The sequence below is a fragment of the Erigeron canadensis genome, chromosome 7 (assembly GCF_010389155.1).
Source record: "Erigeron canadensis isolate Cc75 chromosome 7, C_canadensis_v1, whole genome shotgun sequence".
Taxonomy (NCBI): domain Eukaryota; kingdom Viridiplantae; phylum Streptophyta; class Magnoliopsida; order Asterales; family Asteraceae; genus Erigeron; species Erigeron canadensis.
The window spans coordinates 14,802,599-14,828,406 of NC_057767.1; the positions used below are offsets into that span (position 1 = coordinate 14,802,599).

At 34.3% G+C, this 25,808-nt stretch overlaps 2 protein-coding genes across 3 annotated transcripts; both read right to left on the reverse strand.

Annotated features, from left to right (window-relative positions):
- Positions 1–438: 438 nt before the first annotated feature.
- On the reverse strand, positions 439–3,247 carry LOC122608715 (probable myosin-binding protein 5). Its single transcript, XM_043781811.1, has 3 exons — positions 2,410–3,247; positions 1,189–1,980; positions 439–635 (listed from the first exon to the last, which is right to left on the reverse strand). Exons 1-3 carry the CDS (start codon positions 3,236–3,238, stop codon positions 448–450), a joined length of 1,809 nt encoding a protein of 602 aa, XP_043637746.1. The 5' UTR covers positions 3,239–3,247; the 3' UTR covers positions 439–447.
- Positions 3,248–4,100: 853 nt separating this feature from the next.
- Positions 4,101–11,729, reverse strand: LOC122607731 (polynucleotide 5'-hydroxyl-kinase NOL9). Of its 2 annotated transcripts, none has more exons than XM_043780759.1 (11): positions 11,614–11,729; positions 11,030–11,110; positions 10,225–10,481; positions 9,966–10,063; positions 9,859–9,880; positions 9,433–9,602; positions 9,154–9,334; positions 8,339–8,516; positions 6,231–6,330; positions 5,210–5,337; positions 4,101–4,515 (listed from the first exon to the last, which is right to left on the reverse strand). In XM_043780759.1, exons 3-11 carry the CDS (start codon positions 10,401–10,403, stop codon positions 4,462–4,464), a joined length of 1,110 nt encoding a protein of 369 aa, XP_043636694.1. In that variant the 5' UTR covers positions 10,404–10,481; positions 11,030–11,110; positions 11,614–11,729; the 3' UTR covers positions 4,101–4,461. The 2 variants fall into 2 exon arrangements, with proteins under 2 accessions (XP_043636694.1, XP_043636693.1); XM_043780758.1 differs by having other exon boundaries at positions 11,030–11,229.
- Positions 11,730–25,808: the final 14,079 nt, after the last annotated feature.

A 25,808-nucleotide genomic window follows, 5' to 3' on the forward strand; every position in this document is an offset into this window, starting at 1 on the left:
TGAAATGGTGTGAGTGTATGTGAAACTGAAGGTGACAATCGGCTGTTTAAAGAAGAAGAGAAGGAAGAGGTTTGAAGAAGTAGCCGTTAGATTCAAATTAGGAAGGAAAAAAAAAAATTATCCATTCCACATGGCCCCACACAGGAGCGTCTGCAAGAGTCCACGGGAGGACTGGATGGCGGGACGCAGCCTCTTGGACACTCGGTGCCTACAACGTCAGTCGTCTTAGGATGGTGGGACGCAACCTCTGGACGATTATAAGCAAAGGCCTTATCTGTGTATATAAATTGTCGTACATTCATCTTGAACGAACACACTATGCATGCTAGTTTAAACAAAATACGCTAATAAACTACGTACAGACCAAATGCCTCTAATAATCAATTATAGGATAATAATCTAACCTAACCTCTCTTTATCGTGATCCTAACTTGATCAACTTATTAGTTAATTGGGTGAAGAACCATCTAACTTTCTAAGATGTTCAGCTATTTCTGTTAGAAGTTTGGTACCCTCATCGCCTTTTTCAAGTGTCATTGCAGTTTGCTTTAAAAATCCACTTTCAGCTTCTATGGCTGCCAACTTCTCCCTCAATTGATTCACTTCTCTCCTAAGTATCGTGTTATCATCACCACCTGTTAATCCACATTATCTGTCATGTTTACATCACGCAATTGGGTAATATAGACGAATAAATTGCTTAAAATAATTTTTTTTTAAATAGGTCTTGAAAGTCACTCAAAATATATTTTGAACACATGATAAAACCTTTCTAAAAGCTTTTGTTGAAAAAGCTCTTAGATAATATAAACTTTTTTATAATGGTATTGACATATGATATATGACACTAAGGGGGCTGCCAATGGGCTCGTCAGTTGGCTTGATCAGTTTGCCACCTAAGTGACGCCATCAGCACACCCATATTGGTTGTGCTCGTCAGTGAACCCATCGGTTGATGAGTTAGTGATCAGAGGAGGGGGACCCATGTGCGGATGAGTGTGTATAAATTAATAGAAAAAGTAAATGATAAAAGAAGTGACGAGGTGTGTCGGTATAATAGTATAGATGTGCTGACATGACAGTAACCGATGTAACTACCCATGAGCCCCATTGGGAGCCCTCTAAGTGTTTTGGTTTGTCCCAAAGAACCCATTCCTTTTTTGACTCGAAAAGCATGATGATGAAAACGAATGAAGAACAACATAGTGTTATCACCTGAGTTATTAGACTCATGATGCTGATCATGTTGTGCAGATGCATGAACATGTTTCTCAAAATCTTTCAACATTCCAAAAAGCTGTGTTCTTTCGCTTTCATAGTTCAACGACGATTTCTCGCTATTCCCCTTGTTATTTCCATCCACATTATGATCTTCCAAAACACTCCCACCACGCTCAGAGTTGTCTTCATGAGATGATAAAGACCGAGGATGCGACTCATCATAATACTCATCATAATTTTCACTACCAACTTTCTTAATCTCACCATATCGCTCATGGTAAGCATCAAGTTCACTTTCCAAAATCCTCACATCATCCTCTTTTTTTAAAAGCAAATCTTTCAAGATTTGAATGGCTTCTTCATCATACTCGGCTTGTTCATCCATCATTCTTTGATACTGCAATGCTTCCATATGAACACCAGCCTTTTCTGCTTGTAATCGTGTGATCATAGCCATGGCGTTGTTGGCTGCAACTGTAGCAGCACTACGTTCTTCATCAAGTTCCAAATATAAGGTGACTAGAGTCTTTTTGTTGTCATTGACTTGTTTCTTTAGTAGTGTAAGAAGTGAATGGCCGCCTGTTAATGATTCTTCGATGGGTTCTGACAATAAAAATTTGGGCTTTTCTAATGTAGCTTTCTTGGGTGGTTTAATAGCAACAGATCTTGGACTGGCTGCAACTGTTTCCGACAACGGTATTCCATAGAACTTGTTTCCTTTTAGATGTCTAGGGGTTCTGCCGGCGTCTTCATTCATTTCTTCAGCACTGTCTGGTAACGATGTTCTTGTTTTATTTTTAAAGTCTTTTACCTCTGCATAAAAAAATTCTCTTTAGTAGCTTTATAGATGTTACTATTTTTACATAAATGAATCGATTTTGATTAGATTTTAAACAGACAGATCGGTCATATAGATTAAAAGTCATCCAAAGAGTACATCAATGGATATTTCATGAGATTTTTCTTTATTAAAGAGACTTTTAATAGTACAAATCTTTGTAATTATATTCATCCTGTCATGGTTAATATATTTGAAATAGACAAGTACTACTGAATCTACTTTTTCTATTTGTTTTAAGAAGAATTTGTATTGACATATTACCCAACCTGCCAAATGTGCAGCCAACCATAATTTTATGCCTCTTGAAGGTAACATAATGGAAGAGAAAGGAGTTTAGATAAACTCACGTTTTGTGTTTGTGTTCGATCCGTATTTGTCCTCAGGCATGTCTGGCTCATTATCAGATACAAACCTGACATTGGTAAACCTTGTTTGTGAAGAAAATGCTCTAGGAGAAGACATCGGTGCTAATGAAGAGGTCAACCTAGGGGAAGAAGTCGGAAACAATGAAGAAAATGTCCTAGGAGAGGAAATTGGGGCTAATGAAGAGTATGCTCTCGGGGAAGATGTAGGTGCTAAAGACGAAAACGCTCTAGGAGTTGTTGGGAACTGTGAAGAAGAACGAAGACTCGATAAGCTTCTAGAGAACTCTTTACAAGGTTCTTTCGGCTCCAAAGACTCGCCACAGCATGAACACATATTTGGATCAATCACCCCATTCTTTCTATTACCATATCTAGTCTTCTTCTCGGGTTTCCTAACATTCATCTCATCTTTGTCATCATCCGTGTCTCCATCAATATCATTATCAGATTCTTTTTCAATTGCATATGATAGAAGACAAGCTTCACACATGTACCTTATATCAGAAAGTTTCCTATGGACACGACAATATGCTAATGAAGATATGTCTTTCTTGTGAGATTCACATATGGACTCGTTATAATACAAATTCGGGTTCTTCCCACATAGTGCATGATCAATCCGTGTGCATAGAATGCATGGAGGGTCTAACTCAAAGATATCAGCATATTTTTGGGATATGAATGACAGGAAGCCATCAAGGTAAAGTGAGATTATCAGCATCCATTCAAGAATAGCCCAGACGACAAAATGTGGGAATATGCCTAACTCTTGCTCCACAAACATTCTGAATGTTCGTTTCGATGAAGCCATAGTAAAACAGAGCTCAAAACAACAAAGATAAAACAAAAGAAAAGATGACTTACATAGCAACAGAAGGATCTGCAGTTTTTCTTTGTGAAATGGAAGCAAAAGAGGAAGTAGCAGGATTATGATCCACTTTTTTCTCTCTTAAAATGATAAAAAGAGAGTAAAGAGAGTGATGCTGTGTCTTTGAAGTGGTCTATCACCTCAATTAATGGTATAACATGCATTTGTTTTCTCAATCAAAACAAGAATGTTATTAAGAATTGTTTCTTTAAATGTATGGGTTTCTAAAAATAGCATATATATTTTTTTTAAAGTTAATTTCCATTCGGACGTGATGGAAGCAATTTTAACCAGCGATTTAATGAACCTCCAACCTCCTCATGGAAAATACCATGAGATGAGAAAGTCAAGACTCGAACTTTAGACCCTGGGAAATATTCACATTTGGAGCCCACATAGTAGATTTAGAAGATACTTTGGTCAACCCACCTGATTGTTGCAACATACACTGATACACATATACCCATTTCAACATCCTGAAAATCCAATCTTCAAGTGGAATAGTTTTATTTCACAATAACGATTATTACTGTATATGTTAAACTATCTTTCTTTACAGTTTACACTACTTGGGATATGTATCATTTATAATAATGTAAGATCATGTCTACTAGTTCATAAACTCACACTTTCAAATTTTCAATAGATTTTTAACTATATAACATTTCACTTATATACTTATGAAAGTGAAAGTGCTTGTATTGTGTAATGAGTTGCATGAGTTTAACAAGGTTAAGACACAATGTCAAACACAAGTTGGGAAGCTGTAAGTAATCCAATAGTATTTACCATTTGAAGGAGAAGCTGTCAAAATGAGCCATTGTTTTTCAAACAACGTAGAACAGCTCTACAAAAGTATCATGTTTCATAAACATGAACTTTTTCCAGATGCATAACAGAAACAATATATAAAGTTGTGACCAAAATAATATCCCAATGCAGAAACAAAATCTGCATGGCTAGTAAAGTGATAAGACTGGCTTTACTAGACATATATGGACTGTCATATTACACAAACTGAGAGTTTTTTCAGCAGCGAATATATTGTTACTGTACATGTCGATTTTTGGTACATGAAAAGTCAAGTTCTGACAGTTTCCACACACAAGAGTTTCCCAGTTGGTGGTTCTTTAAAGGACGGCAGTCAGGAATCATAGCTATAGCATTTAAGTTCCAGGAAGGACATTTGAAGCCAAATATGGCGAAACACATCCCTGTACCTGAACAGAAAAGATTTACCAGTTTATTATGACACTGAAATACAGACCCCAAAAATAACTAAACCAAGAGAGTTATCTGAGTTCATTAGATGAGTTATGAACTATAAATTCAATTCTGCCTCTGGCAAGATTCGAACTCAGGTTGTTCCTAGAAAGTGGCACTGGTGGCCAACTCTATAAGAATCCAGGTATAACAAGTCAAAAAGGTTGAGCACACAAGGTCAGTGCACTAAAACGTATGAGGCCATCTTATCTATCTAAAACTATGAGGTAGAAATATAACACATTTACTTATCATTGGGATGATTCATTTTTGTTAATCTGTTAAGGGTGGGTAAATATATTGAAATAAGCTTAAAGGTTTCAGATGTGTCGCAATTCAGAGAGTAAAATTCTAAAGTCCACCCCATAAATCATTGCATTAATAAGTATTTGATTATTATTGTCGTGATATACATTTTGGTAATCATGTTTGACATAACTAGATATATTACATTTAAAACTTTTGGGCGGAAAACATTCGAGGTCCTGTACCAAAAGATCACATGTTTCAACCTGAACCCGTTTTGATCCATTGCTCAAACTACCTCCTTTTTTTTCCACAGCTACTAAATGTAACTGGATAAATGAGGAGAAATAATGATTCAAGAATATTTGTTCTGAAACAATTGCAAATGAGAGGAGTGGTGTGTACCTGCAACAAGCAAGTTGGAATCTGAATGAACCCTTGCAGTAGAACATCAACATCCTCCAGAACATTTAGTGGAACAGGAGTGATTATATAAAGAACCCGTCTCAAACTGTCTATTCCACGAACAATTCCTGAAAGAAAACAGAAAAAACATTTGCAATGAAGTCAGTTAAGGACCTTTAGGCTAGCGCAAAATTTTCAGTTTCAAGCTAAATGTAAATGAATTAACCAAACAAATGAAATTAGAAAATCTCTAATTTAATATAGGAATGCATTTACTGATTGTCTATTGGTATATATTTACAAGAACATAACCAACTTCTTGATGAAAAAACCGGGCTTACATCAAGATGGCAAACGGGCAGGTTGTGTGGCAGGCAGAAGCAGTGATTTTAAAAAGAAAAATGAATCGAAGTCATACATTTATTGGCTAAGATACAAATAGTTCAGTCAATTTAACACGCTCATTTATTGGCTAGGTAGCAACTTACATACATGTGTCTACTTACAAATGGGCTAGTCTGGGTTTTTTTCATTTATTGGCTAAAACTTCATCTTAATAATTATTGGACCCAAATGAGAAAAAACCAGACCAGCCCATTGTAAGTAGACACACGTATGTAAGCTGCTACCTACCTTTCCGCTGTGTAAATGCAGACATATAACAAACCAAAAAAAATGACAAACTTTGTACAAGAAGAGAAAGTAAAGTTTAATTTTTATTATATTTAATTTTTTTGGCAAGAGGCATGGGACTATGCATGTTTCTGCATAACCCAAAATCATTCAATACAAAAAAAAAACACGAACGCGGATTCAATAGGATATTGTTTTATGATAGCCAATACACATATAAATAACATATAGCCAGCCGCTGCATACATTATTTGTGTGACTCTATTGATAGTTTCCTACCAGTCATTCACATACACATAGATAAACAAAAGGAGAAGAAAAACCCCAGCATTGTCATCCCATCCAGTAATAAAACCAACATAGAGACAATTATGAGAGTATAACATACCAAGACCTACACAGTGAGGTAAATGTTCAGAGCCTTCAGAATCAACTGCCAATCCAACTATAGTTCCATTCAAACTTTGATAAATTTCAGCTTTCGGTACCTATTATGTAGAAATTGAACCACTATTATGTATCAAAGCATTCAAGCTTTGTTCAGCAAATAGCCAAATAAACACTTATTAGACTTTAGAAAGAATAGCTAGAGGTGGCAATTCGACCCGTCTACTTAAGAATGGATTGATCTAGGTTATAGCTAGATCAAAACGTTTTAGCTAAAAGGGAAACTCAAACAGGCAGAAAGTTGACCTACTTTTTAACACTTTCAGCCTAAGGAGTACAATTTAAGAATACCAATAACAGACAAAACCATAATTTTCATTATCATAGTTAACGAAATACTAACTATACAAAAATGGACAAAACATGCATGCCGGTCAGCCTAATGCATATAAATATCGATCCATTGTAACCCAATTCATTTTTGCCAATTAGCCGACCTACAGTTTCAATTTGGCCACTTATAAATTATAATTTGCATGATCTTTTATATCTGGCTCAACTGACATCATTCAACCAGAGCTCTAAAGTGTACACATGTCATAAGAGAGAAACTTTGTTGTATGTGGAGTCAGTTTTACATCGGCTCTTGCATAACTTGTAAGAAACTTTTGATAGTTTCCGTATCTTATTTGGTATATGCACAAGATTCTTCATATATTATGCAATCTTTCTTCACTCTAAGTACCAGGGTACCACCGAATTCACCAGTTACTAAGAAACCTCTGCAACGGCAGTAGAAGTAGACGAACTACTGCATTATGTAGATACTGTTGTATCCATGTACCAATCCATCATAGATGGAGTGGCACCCATTACCAGTGAAGCTTGACCACACACGTAAAGTCTAATGACGTGGGATCCTTTGGAGTGCCCAAATCATGGGAGACTAAATGGAGGTATTTTACAGGCATCATAATCCTTACGGGGAGAAATGATGGTATCCAATGTAGCCTTTTTAACCCTATTTTAGTGCCATATTCATGTTTCCTATAATCATTACTGTGTGTGCGACTTGGTTTGAAATAGCGTGCAACAGGCGTTGCATTGTGTGTTGCGACCCTAGGGCGCAACGCTAAGGTTGTGGCGACCAGTTTACATGTTGCGAGCGCTACATGCCCGTATCGGACCGTGGCGAGCGTTGCGAGTTGCTTTTGTGGCGTCACTACATGTACAAAGTTAGGTTTTTACTTTTTTTAGGCCCATTGTTTTGTTGTCAGGCCCATTGCGAGCCCAATTTTTGTAAAGCCCATTTTCTTTTTCCAGGGTTCAAAACAAAATATAAAACTTAATGTTTCTTAAAAACCTAATCTTTCTTTCTGAAGCATCTGAGCCTGTTAATAGGTATTCTGTGGCATCTGAGCCTGTTTATGCCACTAGATCTAAACCTGGTCCATCAAGAACCGATAAAGGTAAGGCTGTTTCTACCTTTAGTTCTAGAGTACCATCTCGCGGGGGTGGACTTAGGTTGGTTGTTGATGAAGATGAGGAGATGGAGGAAGATATTGGAGTGGCTGATGGTTTGTTTTCTACTTATTATACGTTTGGTGTCGTAGAATCGCAACCTATTATGATTTGGTGATTTGAAATCACAAACTATTGTCTTTTCTTATGATATGGAATGTTATCTTTTGGTATCTAATTGTTACATGTAGAGTATTAGCATATTTGTAGAAACTGTCGCCACGAATATATTTTGCACTTGCCGCGCTCGCCTCGCCACGCTTGTTGCCTCAGGGACTTAACGAGTTATCGCTACGGGTCGCCACACGCTATTTCAAACCAAGGTGTGCGATACTGTAATTATATATTGGGTTTTATCATACTTTTACAATTATTACATGTAAGATGGATGTTTAGATAATCAGAAGTTCCTTTGGTGTAAACCTAATCGTTTTCTTAAAATTCGTGACAGATTAAGCATGACCAATGATTGAAAAGCAGAGAAATTAATCAAAAGAACAATAAGCGACGCAACAAGAATGCAAAATGCAACAAAGATATCTTGAAGTAAAAATAACATAGAAAGGGTTGAAATAAGTCTTGAATAACCTTATTATGAAGATGTTTAATGTTGACAGCTGACACAGAAACTTCATAAGGAGGGTGAGCAGCCAATGCTTGACCAATTTCCTTGTCTGAACTGATATTCATGTCACCAGGAAAACACTGTCGAAAATATGTAACAATACTTGAATCTCTTACATGGCGTGAACGCTTTGGTCGTTCCCTGTATAAGGAAATGAAGCTTTAGCAAAGAATAAGCAATAAAATGGGATTTGTGGAGCTGGCAATTTGATTTTGTATCAATTATCTTAAAATTGATGAACTGGGGTTGCGCTTTATCTTTTTCAGGTAAATTGGGAAAATAAGCTAAGCTAAAAGGGCAACGGGTTCAAAGTCATCCATAATATGCTTAATACATAAACCCATTTCGTTAAAAAACTCAATACGTACATTTTACTCAAGAACTTACATTGTTAAATATAAAAAAGCTTCTAAGCATAATTCACACATTAACTATTTATAGAAAAACATTATAAACTCTACATGAAATGTTTTACTTCAACCCATATATCTTTTAACATCGAATCCTACATCCCTACCTATCTAACATCCAGAAATTTGCATAAAAACTAGAAAGAAATTAGAATTGAGTGAAATCTGCATAACCTGGATGTTACTTAAATAAAGTAGCCTGATAAATCACCAGAAAAACATGGGAAACTTGTAAGCATACTGGTCATAATACTCCCTTATTTAAGAAAATTTCAAGATGACATTTGTTTCTTTGCAAAATCAATGGGACTTGTATTTTGGAACAATGTGTACAAAAGGTGAACTAATGAGAGAGCATAGAAACATACGATCGATCTAAAGAGTCATAGGCTGAATTGATTTCCATTAGCGTTACTGCCCCAACATCCCCATCTTGAGACCAAAATGCTCCGGAGGGTAGGTTCTTACTTTTATCATATCTATAGATATTAACCACGTGTGTGGGGGCAAAGTGTTTCAACATATCAACCAGTAAATCGTATCCAATACCTGCCACAAAAGTAACAAATATGGTACCCGCAAGGCCACAACTAAATGCCACAGCATTATAACATTTTTTGAAAGGAACCAACATATTTAAAGTGTACCTTTCACCCAACCGGGTGTGTTGACAATTAGGGGTACCCCACTGTCATTGGCAGATGCACTCCCTGAAAGTTGATTATACTGTTTTTGATAATGATCATATAAGGAAATTATATACGTCAAATAAATCTCAGGATCTCTTTTTGACGAATCGTCACCATAGAAGAAGCATCTGCAAAAATTTGGGTCAAAAGACAAGAATGTAATGGCTAACTAACACCAGTTAATGGCTCAGTGGCGGTATCAAAGAGAAAAGAGACAGAAAGACAAACATATTATACAAATTAGTAATGAACTGTACGATAAAAAGTTCGGTAGACTTCCAATACTGAACAGTTTACTAGGCACATTTAAACAATGTAGCTAATATTTGAGGCAAGGCATTTCAATGTGAAAATAAGGCATATCATTCAGAAAATTAATAATACCTTTCCGGGAAAACTTTCGAATCTGTAATGAAGAAACAGAAATCAAACTCAGCAACCATGATGTACAGAAGGTAAAGTTAAGTGAACAAAGTCAGCAAGGTATATACCAATGGATTCTTTATCAAGAATAGTAAGTGAAAGGCATCCGGGTGGGGTAAACTCAGGCTGTCCAACATCAGTATCTAAGTAAGCAACTCTCTTGTGCCTAAAATAAGACATTGAAAAGTCATAATTTTTGTTCCCCTAACCGACTGTAAAAATCCAATATACCCCAATACAGAAACGTCACCAAAATGGGTAGTGTGATATATTATAGCTAAACATATATATACATATAGTTATATAATAATGTTTAGTAAATTTTACCTAGAAAAGAGCCGATGAAGAAGATGACGAGAGAAGGTTGACTTGCCACTGTTTGTGGGGCCACAAATGAATGTTGTGGCTGTTGGACCACCCTCACCATAAGCTGCTATGGCTTCCATCGTTTCTGACCATTCTTCAGGTATGTATATCTTGTTTGTTTCGCTCTCTTCGACATCCATTAATGACGACAATATTTTTGCCTACGCCTTTAAAAGTGTCCTTGTTTTTGTTTTCTATGCGGCTACTTTGTTTTGTAACTAGGAAATAGGGATAGGGGGGTGTTAGATGGGCTATATATATACATTTAATATACAAGTCTTTTGTGTTGAGCTATTTGTTTGTTTTGGGCTTCAGACCCTTATCTTGAACCAAAATTTGACGGTGATAAACTGAGAAACTTGTTTTAATACCCGTACAATATATAAATTAATTATATACTTTTTTTCATTATATGAATAAATGATATTACAATTTAGAAGAAAACAAAAAAAAAAGTATCTCATGTAATGTTTTGAAAATATCAAACAAAGGTAATACAACTTGATTCACATCAAACAAAAAAAGATTTTAGACTTCATTTTGCCGTTAAAAAAAAGATTTTTAGACTTCAAGCCTTGACAATACAACCATATGTTCAAACTTTTAAAGAAACCACTTATGTTTTGACTTTACTTTTGATAGTATATTTTACAATGAAAAATTCACTTAAGCTAATCAATAATCGTAAGAAAGAAAAGTCTTCAAGGAACACACATAATAGAGGGGGATCCAGAGATTTGGATCACGTGGGGCAAAACAAACTTACTGGAACTTCAAAAGAGCTATGACCACGTCCAAACAACAGCAAAAACAGCTGCAAAAAGGATACAAACTGTAGTAATACCAGCTGCAAACCAAACAACACCGTAAATGGCTTGATAAGAGCTTCCCAAAACTGCAAAAATTAACACCTACGATCTGCTCCCAAACAACACTTCAAATAGCTCTTGGACAAAACCAGAATAACTACAAAACATCCACACAAAAAAAAAAAACAGCTAAAAAGCTGCCAAAAAGAAAAACAAAAAAATGCAACAGTATGCATAATCTATGATAAATAAATCACAACTTAAACCATGAGAACCATGTTAACTGTAGGAAGTACTTTTTCTACTATACAATCTTAATTACGAGTACATTTTTTTAATTTAAACGGTACGCATAATCTATGGCTGTGATAGAAACACATACATAATTAGATTTATAATTCCAAATAGCAAACTCATATTAATATATTTATTGATATTGATTATTGCAACTTCGCAAGTACTTAAGGCACGCAGTTTTAAAAATGTAATTTGAATATTAGGGTTTATGAAATAGTAAGTTAAGTTAGGATTTTTCGCTTACCTTTATTCACAATCGAGTTTGCGACAACAGATTTGAGCAAGGAGAAGAGAATTGTTTTGTTATTGATGATTGATTGATGTTTTGTAGGTTTTTTTCCCGGTCCGACTGTCGGAGTGAGAACATTTAAAAATGGGTTGAAATGGCCACGTTAATTACATTTGGGCTTTTGAACAAAACTTCGAAGTTTTATCTTTGGGCTCCCATAGAGGGCGTTATGGTTACCCGGTCCTAAAGTTACATCCGCCAATAACATTTCACGATAATCTCTATTCTCTAGTACTACTAAACTGGGTTAGCCGTTAAAATCAAAAAAAATTACGTGTATATATGTGGGATACCACTTTAAGATAAGGTGTAGGATCATATGTAGCGGATGTTATGTGTATTAGGGCAGCTATATGGTCGGATGTTGATATCAAATATTTTGATATTTTCATAAAAATTTTAAAAATAATAACGTATTTATGTTTTGATTATTAAAGGAACTATATTTCTAAACTGTAAGCAATAAAGGTAAGATCGTTAATTTTTAGCATTCGATATTTGTTAAATGTCAACGTGGCGTGTCACATCATTAGAAAAATCTACGTGACATTTAACTTAGTAATACACTCTATTTCTATACACATAACAATGCAAACCTCATTTTTATATCGATCACCTATTCCTCTTCTTCCATTTTTATACCCGACACCAATCTATATTTTTTTCACCGATAAATGATAACCGATTGTTGGAGATGACAATGTTGTTGTGTAAACTATTTAGATCGACCATTTTATTTGATGACGTGGCCTTTTTATTGTGGTATGCCATGTTGGCACTTAATGAATGTTTAATGTTAAAAACTAACAATATTACCTTTATTGTTTATAATTTGTAAGCATAGCATCTTTAATAATAAAAATATAAAAACGTTACCTTTTTTAAAAGTTTTAAAGAAATATGTTACCTTTTTTATGCATTTGCCCCTTTATTAAACGATTGTTCACCTTATTCCATGGTTTTAAGGGGTTGGCAACTAGGGATGCCAATGGTAACCTGATCCAATGAACATACACCCGATCTGATCCATTATTTGTGGATATGGATGACGTTAAGTGGATGGATATTGGATGTGGAACAGATATGGACTTTAGGATTGCAAAAAGTGTGAAACACAAATATGTTTTTTGGTTGTACAAGCTTGAAAACAGATAGACTTTTGATTATATAATATAGAGAAAACCATGACTTTAGATTGTGGAAAGTTAGAAAAACATATTTATTGATGACAACGATGTTTAACACATTTTAAGCTGTTATTTTATTGCAAAAATATTTTAATGGCATCATCCAATGGATATCCATTTATCCATCTCATCCATTGGATATAGATATGGGTGGATGAAACTTTTTTATATGGATATGGATATGTTTGTTAAAAAAATAAATGGATATGGATATGGATCTAACCACATCCGATCCATTGTCATCCTTATTGGCAACCCATCACTCATTTTTAACCAACCACCTTATGTCATATTATCCACCACACACTCACCCTTCATTTTATTATTTTGTTGGCCACCAACCACTCACTCACCATTTAGTACAATTTTCATTTTAAATCAAAATTAAAATCCAATTCAACTAAAACATACTAAAATACATAAAACATTACATAATAATACAAAAAAAACATTAAACAAATATTAAAAAAACATTAAACAAATACTAAAAAACATGAAAAAAATACTAAAAAAAATGAAAAAAATACTGAAAAAACATAAAAGCAATACCAGTCATCCTCATCATCTAGCTCGTACTCGTTTGGCTAGAGATCTGGTAAATTTTGAGTCGCAAGCCCGCAATATGCCCAATCAGATAATTTCAAAAATGAAAATGTGTCTCCTCGTCTCGTATCTTCGGTAAGGCATCCCGGTCACTCCTCAGCTGGACGACGGGATCTCCTATATGAACTGGGCCGATCGCCCGACCCCTATCGTGAATAATCATGTTGTGTTTTATCACACACGCATACACCAAGTTCTTTATTGTTTTGCGCGAGCGTTGCCGAAACGGTCGAGCAAGGATACCCCATTTTTGCATGAGAACACCGAATGTCGTTCAACATTCTTGCGAGCCAACTCTTCTACTTCTTTGAATATTTTTTTCTTCCATATTTGTAAGATATTTATACGCTTTAACAAACGTAGACCACACAAGATATATGTCATCGACTAGATAGTAGCCACACCTGTACGTATGCCCATTTACAGTGATTTGTAGTTAGGAGCAATGCCCAAACATTTCGAAAGGAAAAAGGGAGATTGTTGCAAGACATTGATATTGTTTAGCGAACTTGGAGGGCTAAATAATGTGTGCCATATCCACAAATCTTGAGATGTCGTAAAACTCTTTTGAATCGCGGTAAATCTCTTTTTCAACCAAGCATCATATGACTCCTGGAAATAGGAGTGTTTGGACTCAAGATCCCGAACGATCTTTAAAAACAAGTGCTGAGGCATATAATACCTATTTTTGAAAAAATCTCCATCGTATCTGGGTTCCTCATAAAAGTAGTCAAGATGCAACCTTTGTGAAGCGGACCAACGATTACGGTTAATGACTTTACGTTTCGACCGTGCTGTAGAACTTTTAGCATCGGCCTCAATCGCGTCGCAAACACATCTAGACTACTATATTATGACCACTCGAACGGTTTATCTAACAATACAGTAGAACCAATTTGTTTTTCCATTTATTGGTTTGTTGTGTGTAAATAATTTGATAAAGATTTGTGAATTTTTGGAAATGAAAGTGTGTTTGTGAGTGTGTTGTTTTTGAATTATGTGTGTGGAGTATGTTTATCGAAAAAAAAAATTTTAAAAAGAAAAAAAGAATATAACCGTTGGCCACAAAAATAGTCGTTAGCCTCTCTCCCTCGCGCCTCCTACATTGCGTCTTCATCACTCACCTTGCACCACTCACACGTAGTTAGGCGTCAGCGGTGGTGTTCCCCTGTGACATCCATCACCAAAACCGATAATTTCTTATAGTCTCTAACTTGAATTCTTAATTTTGTGACTAGTCAATGTGCGTGCATAGTATAACAAACGTAGAGATGTATGATTATCCCAATATGTGACTCATTTTATTTAGACTCTAATAGTTTAGGATTTAATCACTTCATCTTCTTAAACTTAGACGGTTATAATTATTTTCGTTTATCACTAGTCGTATAGCTATTCGCCATATTCATTTCTAGATATTGTTAAATATGTATACACTAATTAATGGTAAGCTAAAGTCTATAGTATCAATATAAGAATCCTAATGTTAATCTTATATATATCTAAAGTTGTAAGAATGAATTATTGCTGAAGTTTGAAGGATTAATTGTGGTTTAAAATAATTTACTTGTATTTATGATTTTACTTGGGTTATAAATTAATCTTCTCTTAATGTTTGGCCTTTATTGTGTGGTAATTTGTTATCGATTTTGATGTATATGATTGTATTAATGGATGTATTGATTGATGGGTCTATAATTCCAATTCCTGAATACATAACTGAGGTTGTTGTATATGAAATTATGAATGTATCAAATGATTTGGGCTTTTAATGCATCTGATTGTTTCGTTTTTCATTTATCTTTCAATCCTTTCATTTACCATCATTGATAGTTATTGATATTGATTTTAAGCATTAGAAAAGGCACCGAAGCATCAATTGTAACCATATACCATAATAATAAACTACTCTTATTTGACAGCTGAACAACAAAATTTTATTTCAAAATTTTAGAGATCAAAGGTTCCTCTTCTGGACTCATTTTCTCTCAATCTTCCCTCATGATCCTGCACTTATTCTTTCATTTATTTTAGAGTTGTTCGCTTTTTGTGGAATTCATTCACTTATTTCATTGTTATTTCATCAATATCTCTTGAAGAGTTGATGTATACTTATTCTATTCTTTAGATATTAGATATGTGCACCAAGTGTTTGACAAAATGCTTAAATGTGGGTTTTTTTTTCAACTTTTGGATATACATCATTATTTTTGTTTTGTGCTTATTTTGGTTTGTTTGTGTTTTTATATTTTGATATTAACCTTCTAAAGCTTATTGTTTTCTGATTCGTTACTATGTTATCCCTGATGATTACGTGTATTGTTATCTCCTGTTATTTCACTTCCGATTTTCACATGTCAATAACATTTTTTTGTGAGTAGATTTTGAGCATTGCACCGAAGATAATGGACGGATGGAAAGATTGTGTACAGAAGCGTTTTTGAATGATTTTAACATTGGTGCAAGGGCTCTCTATCGATGTACCTGGCCAAGATAATGGTAATGCTCGCTTTTGTGGGGAAAAAAGGTATCTGAGTTAAATCTGATTTTAATACTAAACGCATAGAATAATAATATAAGTTTTTTTGTAGCAATGCGCAACATAACGGGGTTCTGGGTTTGACGGTTGATAAGCTGGGGAAATAGTGGTACTTTCTTCCATATCCTTAAATCATCTAATGGGATTCTGGGGTTTTTTTGGTAGTGGGATCAAAAACGAAAGCCAGATATGTGTAGCACCACATTCTTTATCATCGGATCTAGCAATCGTTTTCTTTTTATTGTGTTTTGTTGGACCATGTTTTTTCTTTACAATTAAGTTTCTGGCTCGGGACAATTTAGAGTTGCGAATTTAGCTAAAGGCACTAATAAAATAAGTTGGTTAACGATCTGATTTGCTTCATCTACTATGTGCGTTTTTCGACCTACAATATTGTTTTTTTATGTTCAAAATGCTGATATATATGGCCAGTGAAGAGTTTTATGTGTTTACTTTATAAGAGGTGATCCTTGGTTAAGCTAATGATTTTTTAAAACTATGATGGTGAATTCGTTAATTATGAGATATAGCGCTTACAAAAAATTGACATATTGCGGTCACTATTGTTATTCAATCTTACAAAAACTGATATTTTACATATAAATGATTTATGTTATTGTATGTGTTAGAGGTAGACTTTGCCTAACTTTCTACCATACATCCTATTTCATTGATTCTCCTTTAAGCTAAGTTTCCCGATATGATCCATTTGAGATAACACACACTTTACCCATTCACATGTGGGTTAAATTTACCACCTTTACTACTCATATATCGCTTAAATGCTTTCAAAGGTAACTACTTGATGGCGATGAAGGTCTCTTTTAGCATATCTTATCTGACAAGAAGATATAAAAGAGTTTTGTACTATTTTTTTGGTATGTGCAAACGAAGCTGCTACAATGGTGGTAGGTAAACATACTGCCCTTTTTTTCTGTTCCTAATCTCATTTTATTCACAACTAATATTTCTTTCGCTGCTATATAACATCATTGTCCACTTATATTTTTTGCAACTTGATTACAACTGAGTTTAAGAAATATGGAATCCTTTTTTGCAGCCTGGCTTCATCCAATCTATTTCTTCAAAATCATGAATCTCTAGAATGTAATGATTTATTTTGAACAATTAGTTGATATGAAGATGAATTAGTGTGTAAACCGAGGTTCAAAGGCTGAAATTGTAGTATAGAATAAAGATTCAAATTAATATGCTGAAATCATTAGTGGCAGCATCCCCTGACATGTCGTTTTTAAAGTCACGCAGGTAGTGATATTCGGGTGTAACGTTTAAAAATTGTTGTGTGGACTAAGAATAGTTGGTACAACTTTACTTGAACAACTTGCAAGTGCAGAAAAGGGGTTTCACGGATGGACAACAAACTTCCGGTGTGATGGCTTTGAAATAGGGGTGTCCTTTTTGTGCACGAGGTATGTGTATGGCTTACCTGTTAGCATAGTTTGCACAGTGGGAAAGGGTTTTTGCAGGTCATTTGTACTCATGGCAAAACTTTTTCCCGAACCTGTCACTGGATATCTGGTGTTTCTAAACTTTTCAATTTTATTTTCTCAGTTGAAAGTTGGGTTGCAGAAACTTGGGCATCAAAATTTTGATGCAGATGTTCATATATAATAACTGGGTTTATGTTATTGTACATATGATTTTCTTTCATCTTCAACCAGTTCACAACATGGATTTGATAATAAGGAGAGGAATTAGTGTCAGAAATGAGAAAAAAAACATTCATTTCTTTTGACTGATAAGACCTTAAAAGGGTTTTGTAGGTAATCAAAGTTGTAATCTTTTTCATTGTTTTGTTGTCAAGAAATTATTAATGGGTGTCTTAAAGAATTACTGTTCTGTCAATTTTTTTATTTTACTTCATAAAACTTAATCAAGTACACTATTTTTAGGGTGCTTATATTGCGTCTAATGTTTTAAATCCATGTGAAAACCATTTTGAAAAATTGGGATTTGACTGAAACTTATGCTCAAAACTATGGAATAAGTAAAAAGTGGGTAAAATACATATTATAACAGAAGGTGAAAATAAGAGCAAGAAAAAGTCAGTGAGAAGTTTATGAAACTAGATTGGTTCTAAGCCCAATACTTTATACAGTTCAAATGGTTTTTGCAAAGTTATTAGCCATTTGGTTTTTTTTTTGTTTATATATTGTGTTTTGATGCTGAAAACCTGTAACACCCCAACTAAGGCGGATCAATGAGATGTACAGAAAGTCGAGTATTCAAAACAAAGGATTATAAATAACATTCACCATAGCTTTATTTGATAAAAATAATTTACACATGTACAAGCATGTGAACCAATTTCCAAGTACAAATGTGTCCACCATACTTGGATATTAAGTCCACGAAACAAATAACAAGCACATGAAATAGTAAACTACAATGATCAAGGCGGATTCCATTGCCCATCACAAGGTTTGATCTTTGACTCCAAGGTGCAATGCAAATAATCATGAAGCATATAAATCCTCAATGCTTAAGCTTATTTCCTGAAAAGCATGAAGAAAAAGTGTCAACTACGAAAACGTAGTTGGTGAGTGCATAGTTTTTTATATAAATCTTGGTACATCGCCGTTTTAATACTTAGAAAACCGATTACTATTACATTTCGAAATATCCAAACCATATGATCGACAAAATTTTCATATCATGTTATCAAGTTTCCAAATACCATAATGTCATATCAAGACTTGGAAAAATCCATAGTAAAATTTCAGGTTCTCATTTGTCAAATCATCATGAGAGAAAAAGTATATAAATCGATTAATCGTATATCATACCAAAATCATTTCAATATCACCAATTTCAACGTCTTTCAAGATATCATATGAGGGATGATACCCAATCCGTATGTTCAAACAATTTCCAATTATCAACAATATTAATATCAATTTCACTTAACCACAAGGGCATAATTCAATATCAATTTCATTTAGCCACAAAGACATAATTTACATAATTTTGATGAGTAAATGCTTGAGCCACTACTACTACCATTTTATCAAGTCCAACAATATATATAATTCATTTCATGGCACAAGCTAACAATCAAGTGCCGTATTAATAATAATAGGGTCGTGCCATGGAGACGACCATTCAAATTTAAGGTAGCTAGAACACCGCGTGGTCGGATTGGGAATCATGGCCGTCACAAAGGCAACCAAACATCCCACCGTTACACGTTGGGTGGGTGGACAAATCCTAGTTGTGCAACTCTCTAACTACAGGCCTCCACTTTCGGAGTAAATAGTAGTGTACCGAAAGAAAACGGGTTGTCAGAACTCAAGCTCATCATAAAACATTTATCATCTTGAACATACGAAACAAATTCATTTCATAATCATTATATCAAGATTCATTTCATATATATGTATATATATATAAAAGCAATTTAATTTATATATCATGCTTTTCACCCCGATAGTTAAACACATAAAATAGTTTGAAAGGGGGCTATGACTCACCTTGATATGCCGCATATTATATTCACTTATCCAAAATGGGTACTTCCCATCAATCGCTCCATCATACATCCGTCACGTTTCTCAATCACATTTCAAAGCCAAGACTATCCCTACGATAGGAGTAATACACGTAAGTTCCTATCTTAATCCATCACTTAGAAATGCCACTGTCATTATGTTGCTATCAATTGTGGGATCAAGTATATTACTAACATTCGCATCGTTTTGGTTGTAGAGATTGATGGTGTAAAAGGTTACTTTAATTACATGCGTAGTTATAAGTTGTTAGATTTTTGGTAACTTGGCTTCATTTCTAGTTTCACTTGGCATCTTAGGTTATCATATAGAAATGTCATATTAAGTTATGTTATCCTTATTCATCATTTGTTGTGTAACCGATTTTAGCGCGAATTAGCATTTGTGATATCAATATATAGCTTGGTTAACATAATTACTTATGCCTATCACACTTAATTATCTTTGTTTTATTTTGATTACACTTATCTCATGAAATTAGTTTAAGTGTTATGGGCCATTATTAATTGGGCCAAAATGTGATGGGTTTTTAAGTGACTTGGGCTTAATTTAGTTATTGGGCTTAACCTTATTTGGGTTATGTGCTTAATGGGTTATATTGGTTATTGGACTATATGGTTTGTTGGGCCAAGTGGGCCTACTGATTTATGGTTCTATGGGTTTAGTATTTGGGCCGGGTTAGCCCATTATGGTCTTTAGTGCATCTTTTAGCCCATTACACTAATGATTAGCTTCTTTCAAAATTTTATGTTTTTACTTCACATATTTATGAAATGTTGGCTACTATTTTGGGGTCAAGCCGAATTATTTGGACCTTCATGATTCTTACACAGTGACTTATATGTATCTAATATTTTTGTGAACTTTTTGAATTTTTAGATGATGTTTGGTGTCCTTAAAAATTATCCAAACACAAACTGTCCCGAATGGGCACTGCTTGCGACATCAGAAGTTTTATAAAAGTTCTTGATGTTCTGATTGTTAAAAAAATCCCATGATTTTATTTTAAATTCACGACACATTGAAATTACTTTCCACCAAGTATGACCTCCTGGAACCTTATGGATTAGGAGATAAAAATTGTTAAAGTTTATAAAATATTCAGACAAAATAACAGTTTGACCAGTTTTAGTAGAAAAATCATATCTTTCGTTTGGTTCAGTATTTTTGAGTAATTCTAGTTGGAGGTTAATCTTAACTCATTTCTCTACAACTTTTATTTTGATAGTTTTGCTTGAAAATGCCCTCACATGCCCATTTTTCCCGTTCAAAGACAGAAGATGGATTCTGTCAGCTTACTTTGTTTGCCCAATGCATGCCTTTACTTTATGGCTTCACCCAATACTTACTTTGGCAAACCCAATACATTTTGTTCATCCTATTTCATCTCTTAGTCTTTCATTAGTGTTTTCTAAAGATTTTATTTCATATTTTATGGACAAATCATGTGATGAAAGTGATGAATTTATATTTGTGTTCTTGTGATTTCGGTTAGTGATTTTTATGCATAGTTTTGTCTTGAATTCTTATAAAATCCTTATTTCTTGTACTAACTTCATAAATCCCAGATTATTAACATATATTTTAACATTCATATATACATAAACTCATCAATCAAAAGATCCATCTCAAATCCCAAATCAAAATAGACCTAAACTAATTCAAATCTTATCATGCATACTCTAAATCCATTATTATCTCTTGCATTCATAATTATTTCTTCTAGATCAATCTTTTAAATATGCATGCATGTGAAGATCTATGTGTATTTTGTGATAAAATGAATGATAAAGAATGTGATAATCAAAAGAGTTCAAGTTGGCAACCTTTGAAGATGAAAAGAACAAGATTGAGGGTGTTGTTGGGTCTCCATTCCATGGCTGTTCTTGAGGTGTTTCATGGCTGAAAGAAGCTTGAGAAGAAGGGAAAATAAGCTACAAAATGAAGAAAAATATGAAGAACAAATAAAGGAACATGTTGGGTATCCTTTGATGGTCAAGAAGCAAAAGAAAAGAAGAAGATTGGAGATGTTTTCCTCCTGTTTTTACTGCTGTCCGATCAGCCTCTTTGGGGGCTGATTTCGTGATCTTGTTGCCTCCAAATCAACTCCATGCTTACACCATACATGACTCTAGTTGTTAGATGATCAATGGAACTTATTATTACATTAGATTAGTTAGATTCAAGCTCCATTTTGCCTTGGTGAAACCGAAAATGAAGAAGAAAGAGTGCAGAATTTTTGAGAGAGTTGGAGAGAGTGTAGCTGCATGTGTATGTGTTGGTTTGAGAGAAAACTCAGAAAATGAGAGGGGGGAGGGCCATACCCACGTGATGGAGGAGGAGAAAAGGAGTTGGGAGAGTGCTAATTGGTCTAGTTGAGTGGTGGCTTGAAGCCCATTGGCTAGGCAAGGTATGTGTTGTGTGAATTTTAATTTTTAGGGTGTATATGGTTGTATTTTGGTCTTGATTCATGTATGAATACATGTGTATGTATAAATATATATGTGTGTAGTGTAATTATTTAAATTAGTTAGTTGTTTAAAGTGTAAGTATTATTTAGTACAGGTTCATGTATGAGGGTTTATTTACTAGTTATTTTGTAATTTAGGACATGATTGTATGCATATATGTGTATATATAATTTTTGTGTTACAACTTGTTATTTAGTTCTTGGTTTATAAACTTGTATTTATTTTACACTTATATAGATATACTTATTATTGTTCAAGCACTTTTATGTACCTCATAGTTTTATAAATATACTTTTAAGATGGTCATTGTATTTTATGTTCAAATGTACTTTAATTAACTTGGTGTTTGAATTGTTGGATATTCATAAGAAATTTTTGGTTGTTATCTCATCTTGTGAGTCTTGCATAGTTATTTTTATGATTTACTCTTTGAGATTAAAATTTTGGTTCGTTGACATTTCATGAAGTTCAATTAGAACTAATTATACTATGAGATTTTCTTTGATGCCTATAGTTTTTGTTTATGGCATTTCTAAGGCAACTCGTCATCTATGGTATTTAATCGAACCAGAGGGCAAATATCACTATGCCTTCAATATCTAGAAGGTTAATTCTCTTAATAAACCTCTAGGGATAGATACCTAGATAAATATAAGTAAGTTGTCCTAGTCGGAAATTGAGGGTTGTTACAAAACCCGGCTGTTACTAAAGTGTTACTATATGATTAGTAAGTTGTATAGCGCGGTTAAATTATTATTTTTTTAGCTGCTTATGAAATAAATTAGTTTTGTTGGGGCTATCAATATATCATTATGTGCCTCAGGTCAATTATCTCAGAGGTTTAGAAGTGATATTATAATTGAAGTGAATGAAATAAGATATTTTCTTCACAATGTGATTGCTTTTATCAATTTGATTCAGCGTTTTTGTAATGTTGACGTTAGTAGCTGTTAGAAATCCAAAAATAGTGATAAATTGTAATTTAAGTTAGTGGACTTACTTGTTGTTAAGTCATAGATAAATGATTTCTAAGGATGAGGGACTAGATGTGTTAATTAGCTTAATTGTATAGTTAGACTATAAATAGTCCCTTAACACCTTAGAAATCATAATTTTAACAACAACAACTTTCATTCCTGTAACAAATTTACACACACTTAATCCCAATCTTTCCTCTCTCTATCTCTCTCTCTAGAAACACACACTAAAACACCAAGAACACACACACACAAAATCCACCTTTGAATATGTGAATTCGGAGATGAAATCGTATTAATTACATGTGGTATCAGAGCAAAACATCATTCTGATATCGATCCATTACTGAATTCGATCACAGATTTCTCAAAAAAATCAAAAAATCAAAACCATTTTTATCCGTCATTTTTTCTTCAATTTTAGCCTCTCAAATCTCATAAAATCATAGATTTTTGTTCACCAATAGATTCGTGATAGTTTAATACACATTCCTGTCAAATTTCAAGTTCCAATTCGATCTGAATCTCTAGTTCGAATTTTAGCTCTTTGGCGCGAATTTTGGGTTTAGAATCTGTTGTGTTTTGTGTTGAATTTTGTTTGTAGATTTGTAGCTGAGGTGAAAACAATCAGTTTGCAAGAAATTTCAAGCTCTAACTCCTAGTAAATCAAAAGTTATTGAAGCTTTAGTAAGTCGTTAATGGAGTTTATGTTTGAAACTGATGTGTTGATGAAGAAGATGATGCGAAGACGATCTTCACTAGGACGATCTTCTTCAAAATCGTCTTCTTGTGTGTTGTGGCTTGTAGGACGATCTTCACAAGATCATTCTGTCAAGTGGCTGTAGTGTGAAGTGTTTGTTTGTGGCTAACTAATCCGTAAGGATCGGTTTGGTCAATTCAAATACTTGAAAAGTATTTTTCCTTAGAAAATTTTGAGACAAAATTCTAAGACGATCTTCCCTAAGATCGTCTCATTTTCTGATCCTAGGACGATCCTGACCAAGATCGTCTTAGTTTCTCTCTGAAAGTTTGTGTGTTTGGTTGATTATTCGAAGTTGTTGTGATTGGGAATCACACACTTCTTGGGTAACTGATCTTCTAGATTGGTTTTGCTCAATTACATTCCTTCCATTTCATACTGAAATTCTATCCAAATTTCTTCAAAACACTTAGATTTTTTTCTGAAAAGTACCTTAAGACGATCTTCAAAACAAGACCGTCTCATTTTTCTTACAAATTCTAAGATCGTTTCATTTCCAAATCTCTCATCTTTCAATTTTCATTTCAATTTCCTTTAATTCAATTTCAATTCCCATTTCGAAAAAAAAAAATCCAAAAACATATCTCAATTTCAATTTCATTTCATACTTAGACAAATTCCACTGAATTTCTTCCAAGACGATCTTCCATTAAATCGTCTTACTTCTTTCTTCAAATCTAGGACGATCTTCCAAAACGATCTTCACCTAGAACGATCTTCACCAAGATCGTTTCATTTCCTGATTTTTACAACTCTCATTTCATTTCAAGTTTCAAATCAAATAAAGTTCAAATGGCTTCTCGTGAAGCATTGGCATTAGGTTCCGATACAAGACCTCCAGTTCTCTACCGTGGTTCCTATGGACTATGGAAGAAAAGATTTATGGACTGTGTGGAATGTCAACCAAATGGTCACCTACTTAAAGATTCCATTCTTAATGGACTTGCAGTTCATCGCCATCCCACTACCGGTGCAGTACTCACTCTTGATCTTTTGAATGCTGAACAAAAAGATCGAACATCTACAGATAACAGAGCTAGATCATGCTTATACAAAGCACTACCAGATGAAATCTATGGTTCTGTTGATTCTTATGATACAGCCAAGGAGATATGGGATGAGGTGGCAAGACAAATGGAAGGATCTAACGTGACTTCAACAATAAGATTGACAAATGTGTTGACTGAGTTTGACAACTTCAGCAAATTGCCAAATGAATCTCTAGAGACTGTCTACTGTAGGTTCTGCAATGTCATAAATGAACTTAGGAAGAACAATGTCAAGAAATCAGAGATTGAGTTAAACATCAAATTCATCAAAGCTCTTGGTCCAGAATGGGAAGATTTTGGAACACAGATTAAGCAACATCAAAATCTGACCAAGTTCACCATCCATAATCTTCATGAATCTTTCAAACTCAATGAACATCAAGTTCTAAACAAAGCTTTATCAAGCAAAATACCAGAAGTTGTATCTTCTGATCCTTTGGCATTGATTGTTGAAAAGAAGGTTTCTGGAGCTCTTAAAAGGTAAATGGTAGTTGTTTCTTCATCTGATGAGGAGGGAGATGATGTGATGGCTACAAGAGATGGTGTCTCAGATGAACTATATCAAGCTCTTGCCGCGGTAACTAAGCATTTCAAGAAGAAATTCTACAAAGCGAGGCCAACAAACAACAATCTCCGCACCTCTTCTACAAGTGCATTTCCAAAGAAGGAACAATATCATTTAAAGAGTTATGAGCATGGTGAAGGAAATGGATCAAAACATGTTGAGAAGAAGGAAGGATTTGAGAAACAAGTTGTTGAGAAGGGTAAAGCATCTAACAAAAAGTGCTACAACTGTGGAATTCCTGGTCATTTTGCTATTGATTGCAAGCAACCTCGTAAGCGGAACTATGAGTACTATAAGCAGAAGATGTTATTAGCCAAGCAAGTGGAAGCTGGTCATACATTGCTTGCTAAAGATGACAAATGGCTATTGCTCTTGGATGATGAAGATGAAGATCTTTCTGCTAATGTTTGCTTTATGACGAGGTTGAACAAGGACAAGGCTTTTGAGGCTGAAAGCACTGATGATGAGTACC

Excerpts from the sequence above, each read along its gene's own strand:
- LOC122607731 (XM_043780759.1), bottom strand. The coding sequence starts at position 10,403 with ATGGATGTCGAAGAGAGCGAAACAAACAAGATATACATACCTGAAGAA. Across the intron at positions 9,881-9,965 it reads TCTTGATAAAGAATCCATTG|ATTCGAAAGTTTTCCCGGAA; the intron begins GTATATACCTTG and ends TCTTCATTACAG. Across the intron at positions 9,603-9,858 it reads TCGAAAGTTTTCCCGGAAAG|ATGCTTCTTCTATGGTGACG; the intron begins GTATTATTAATT and ends AAATTTTTGCAG.
- LOC122608715 (XM_043781811.1), bottom strand. The coding sequence starts at position 3,238 with ATGGCTTCATCGAAACGAACATTCAGAATGTTTGTGGAGCAAGAGTTA. Across the intron at positions 1,981-2,409 it reads ATCGAACACAAACACAAAAC|AAATGAATGAAGACGCCGGC; the intron begins GTGAGTTTATCT and ends ACAGTGCTGAAG. Across the intron at positions 636-1,188 it reads CACTATGTTGTTCTTCATTC|GTGGTGATGATAACACGATA; the intron begins GTTTTCATCATC and ends GTGGATTAACAG.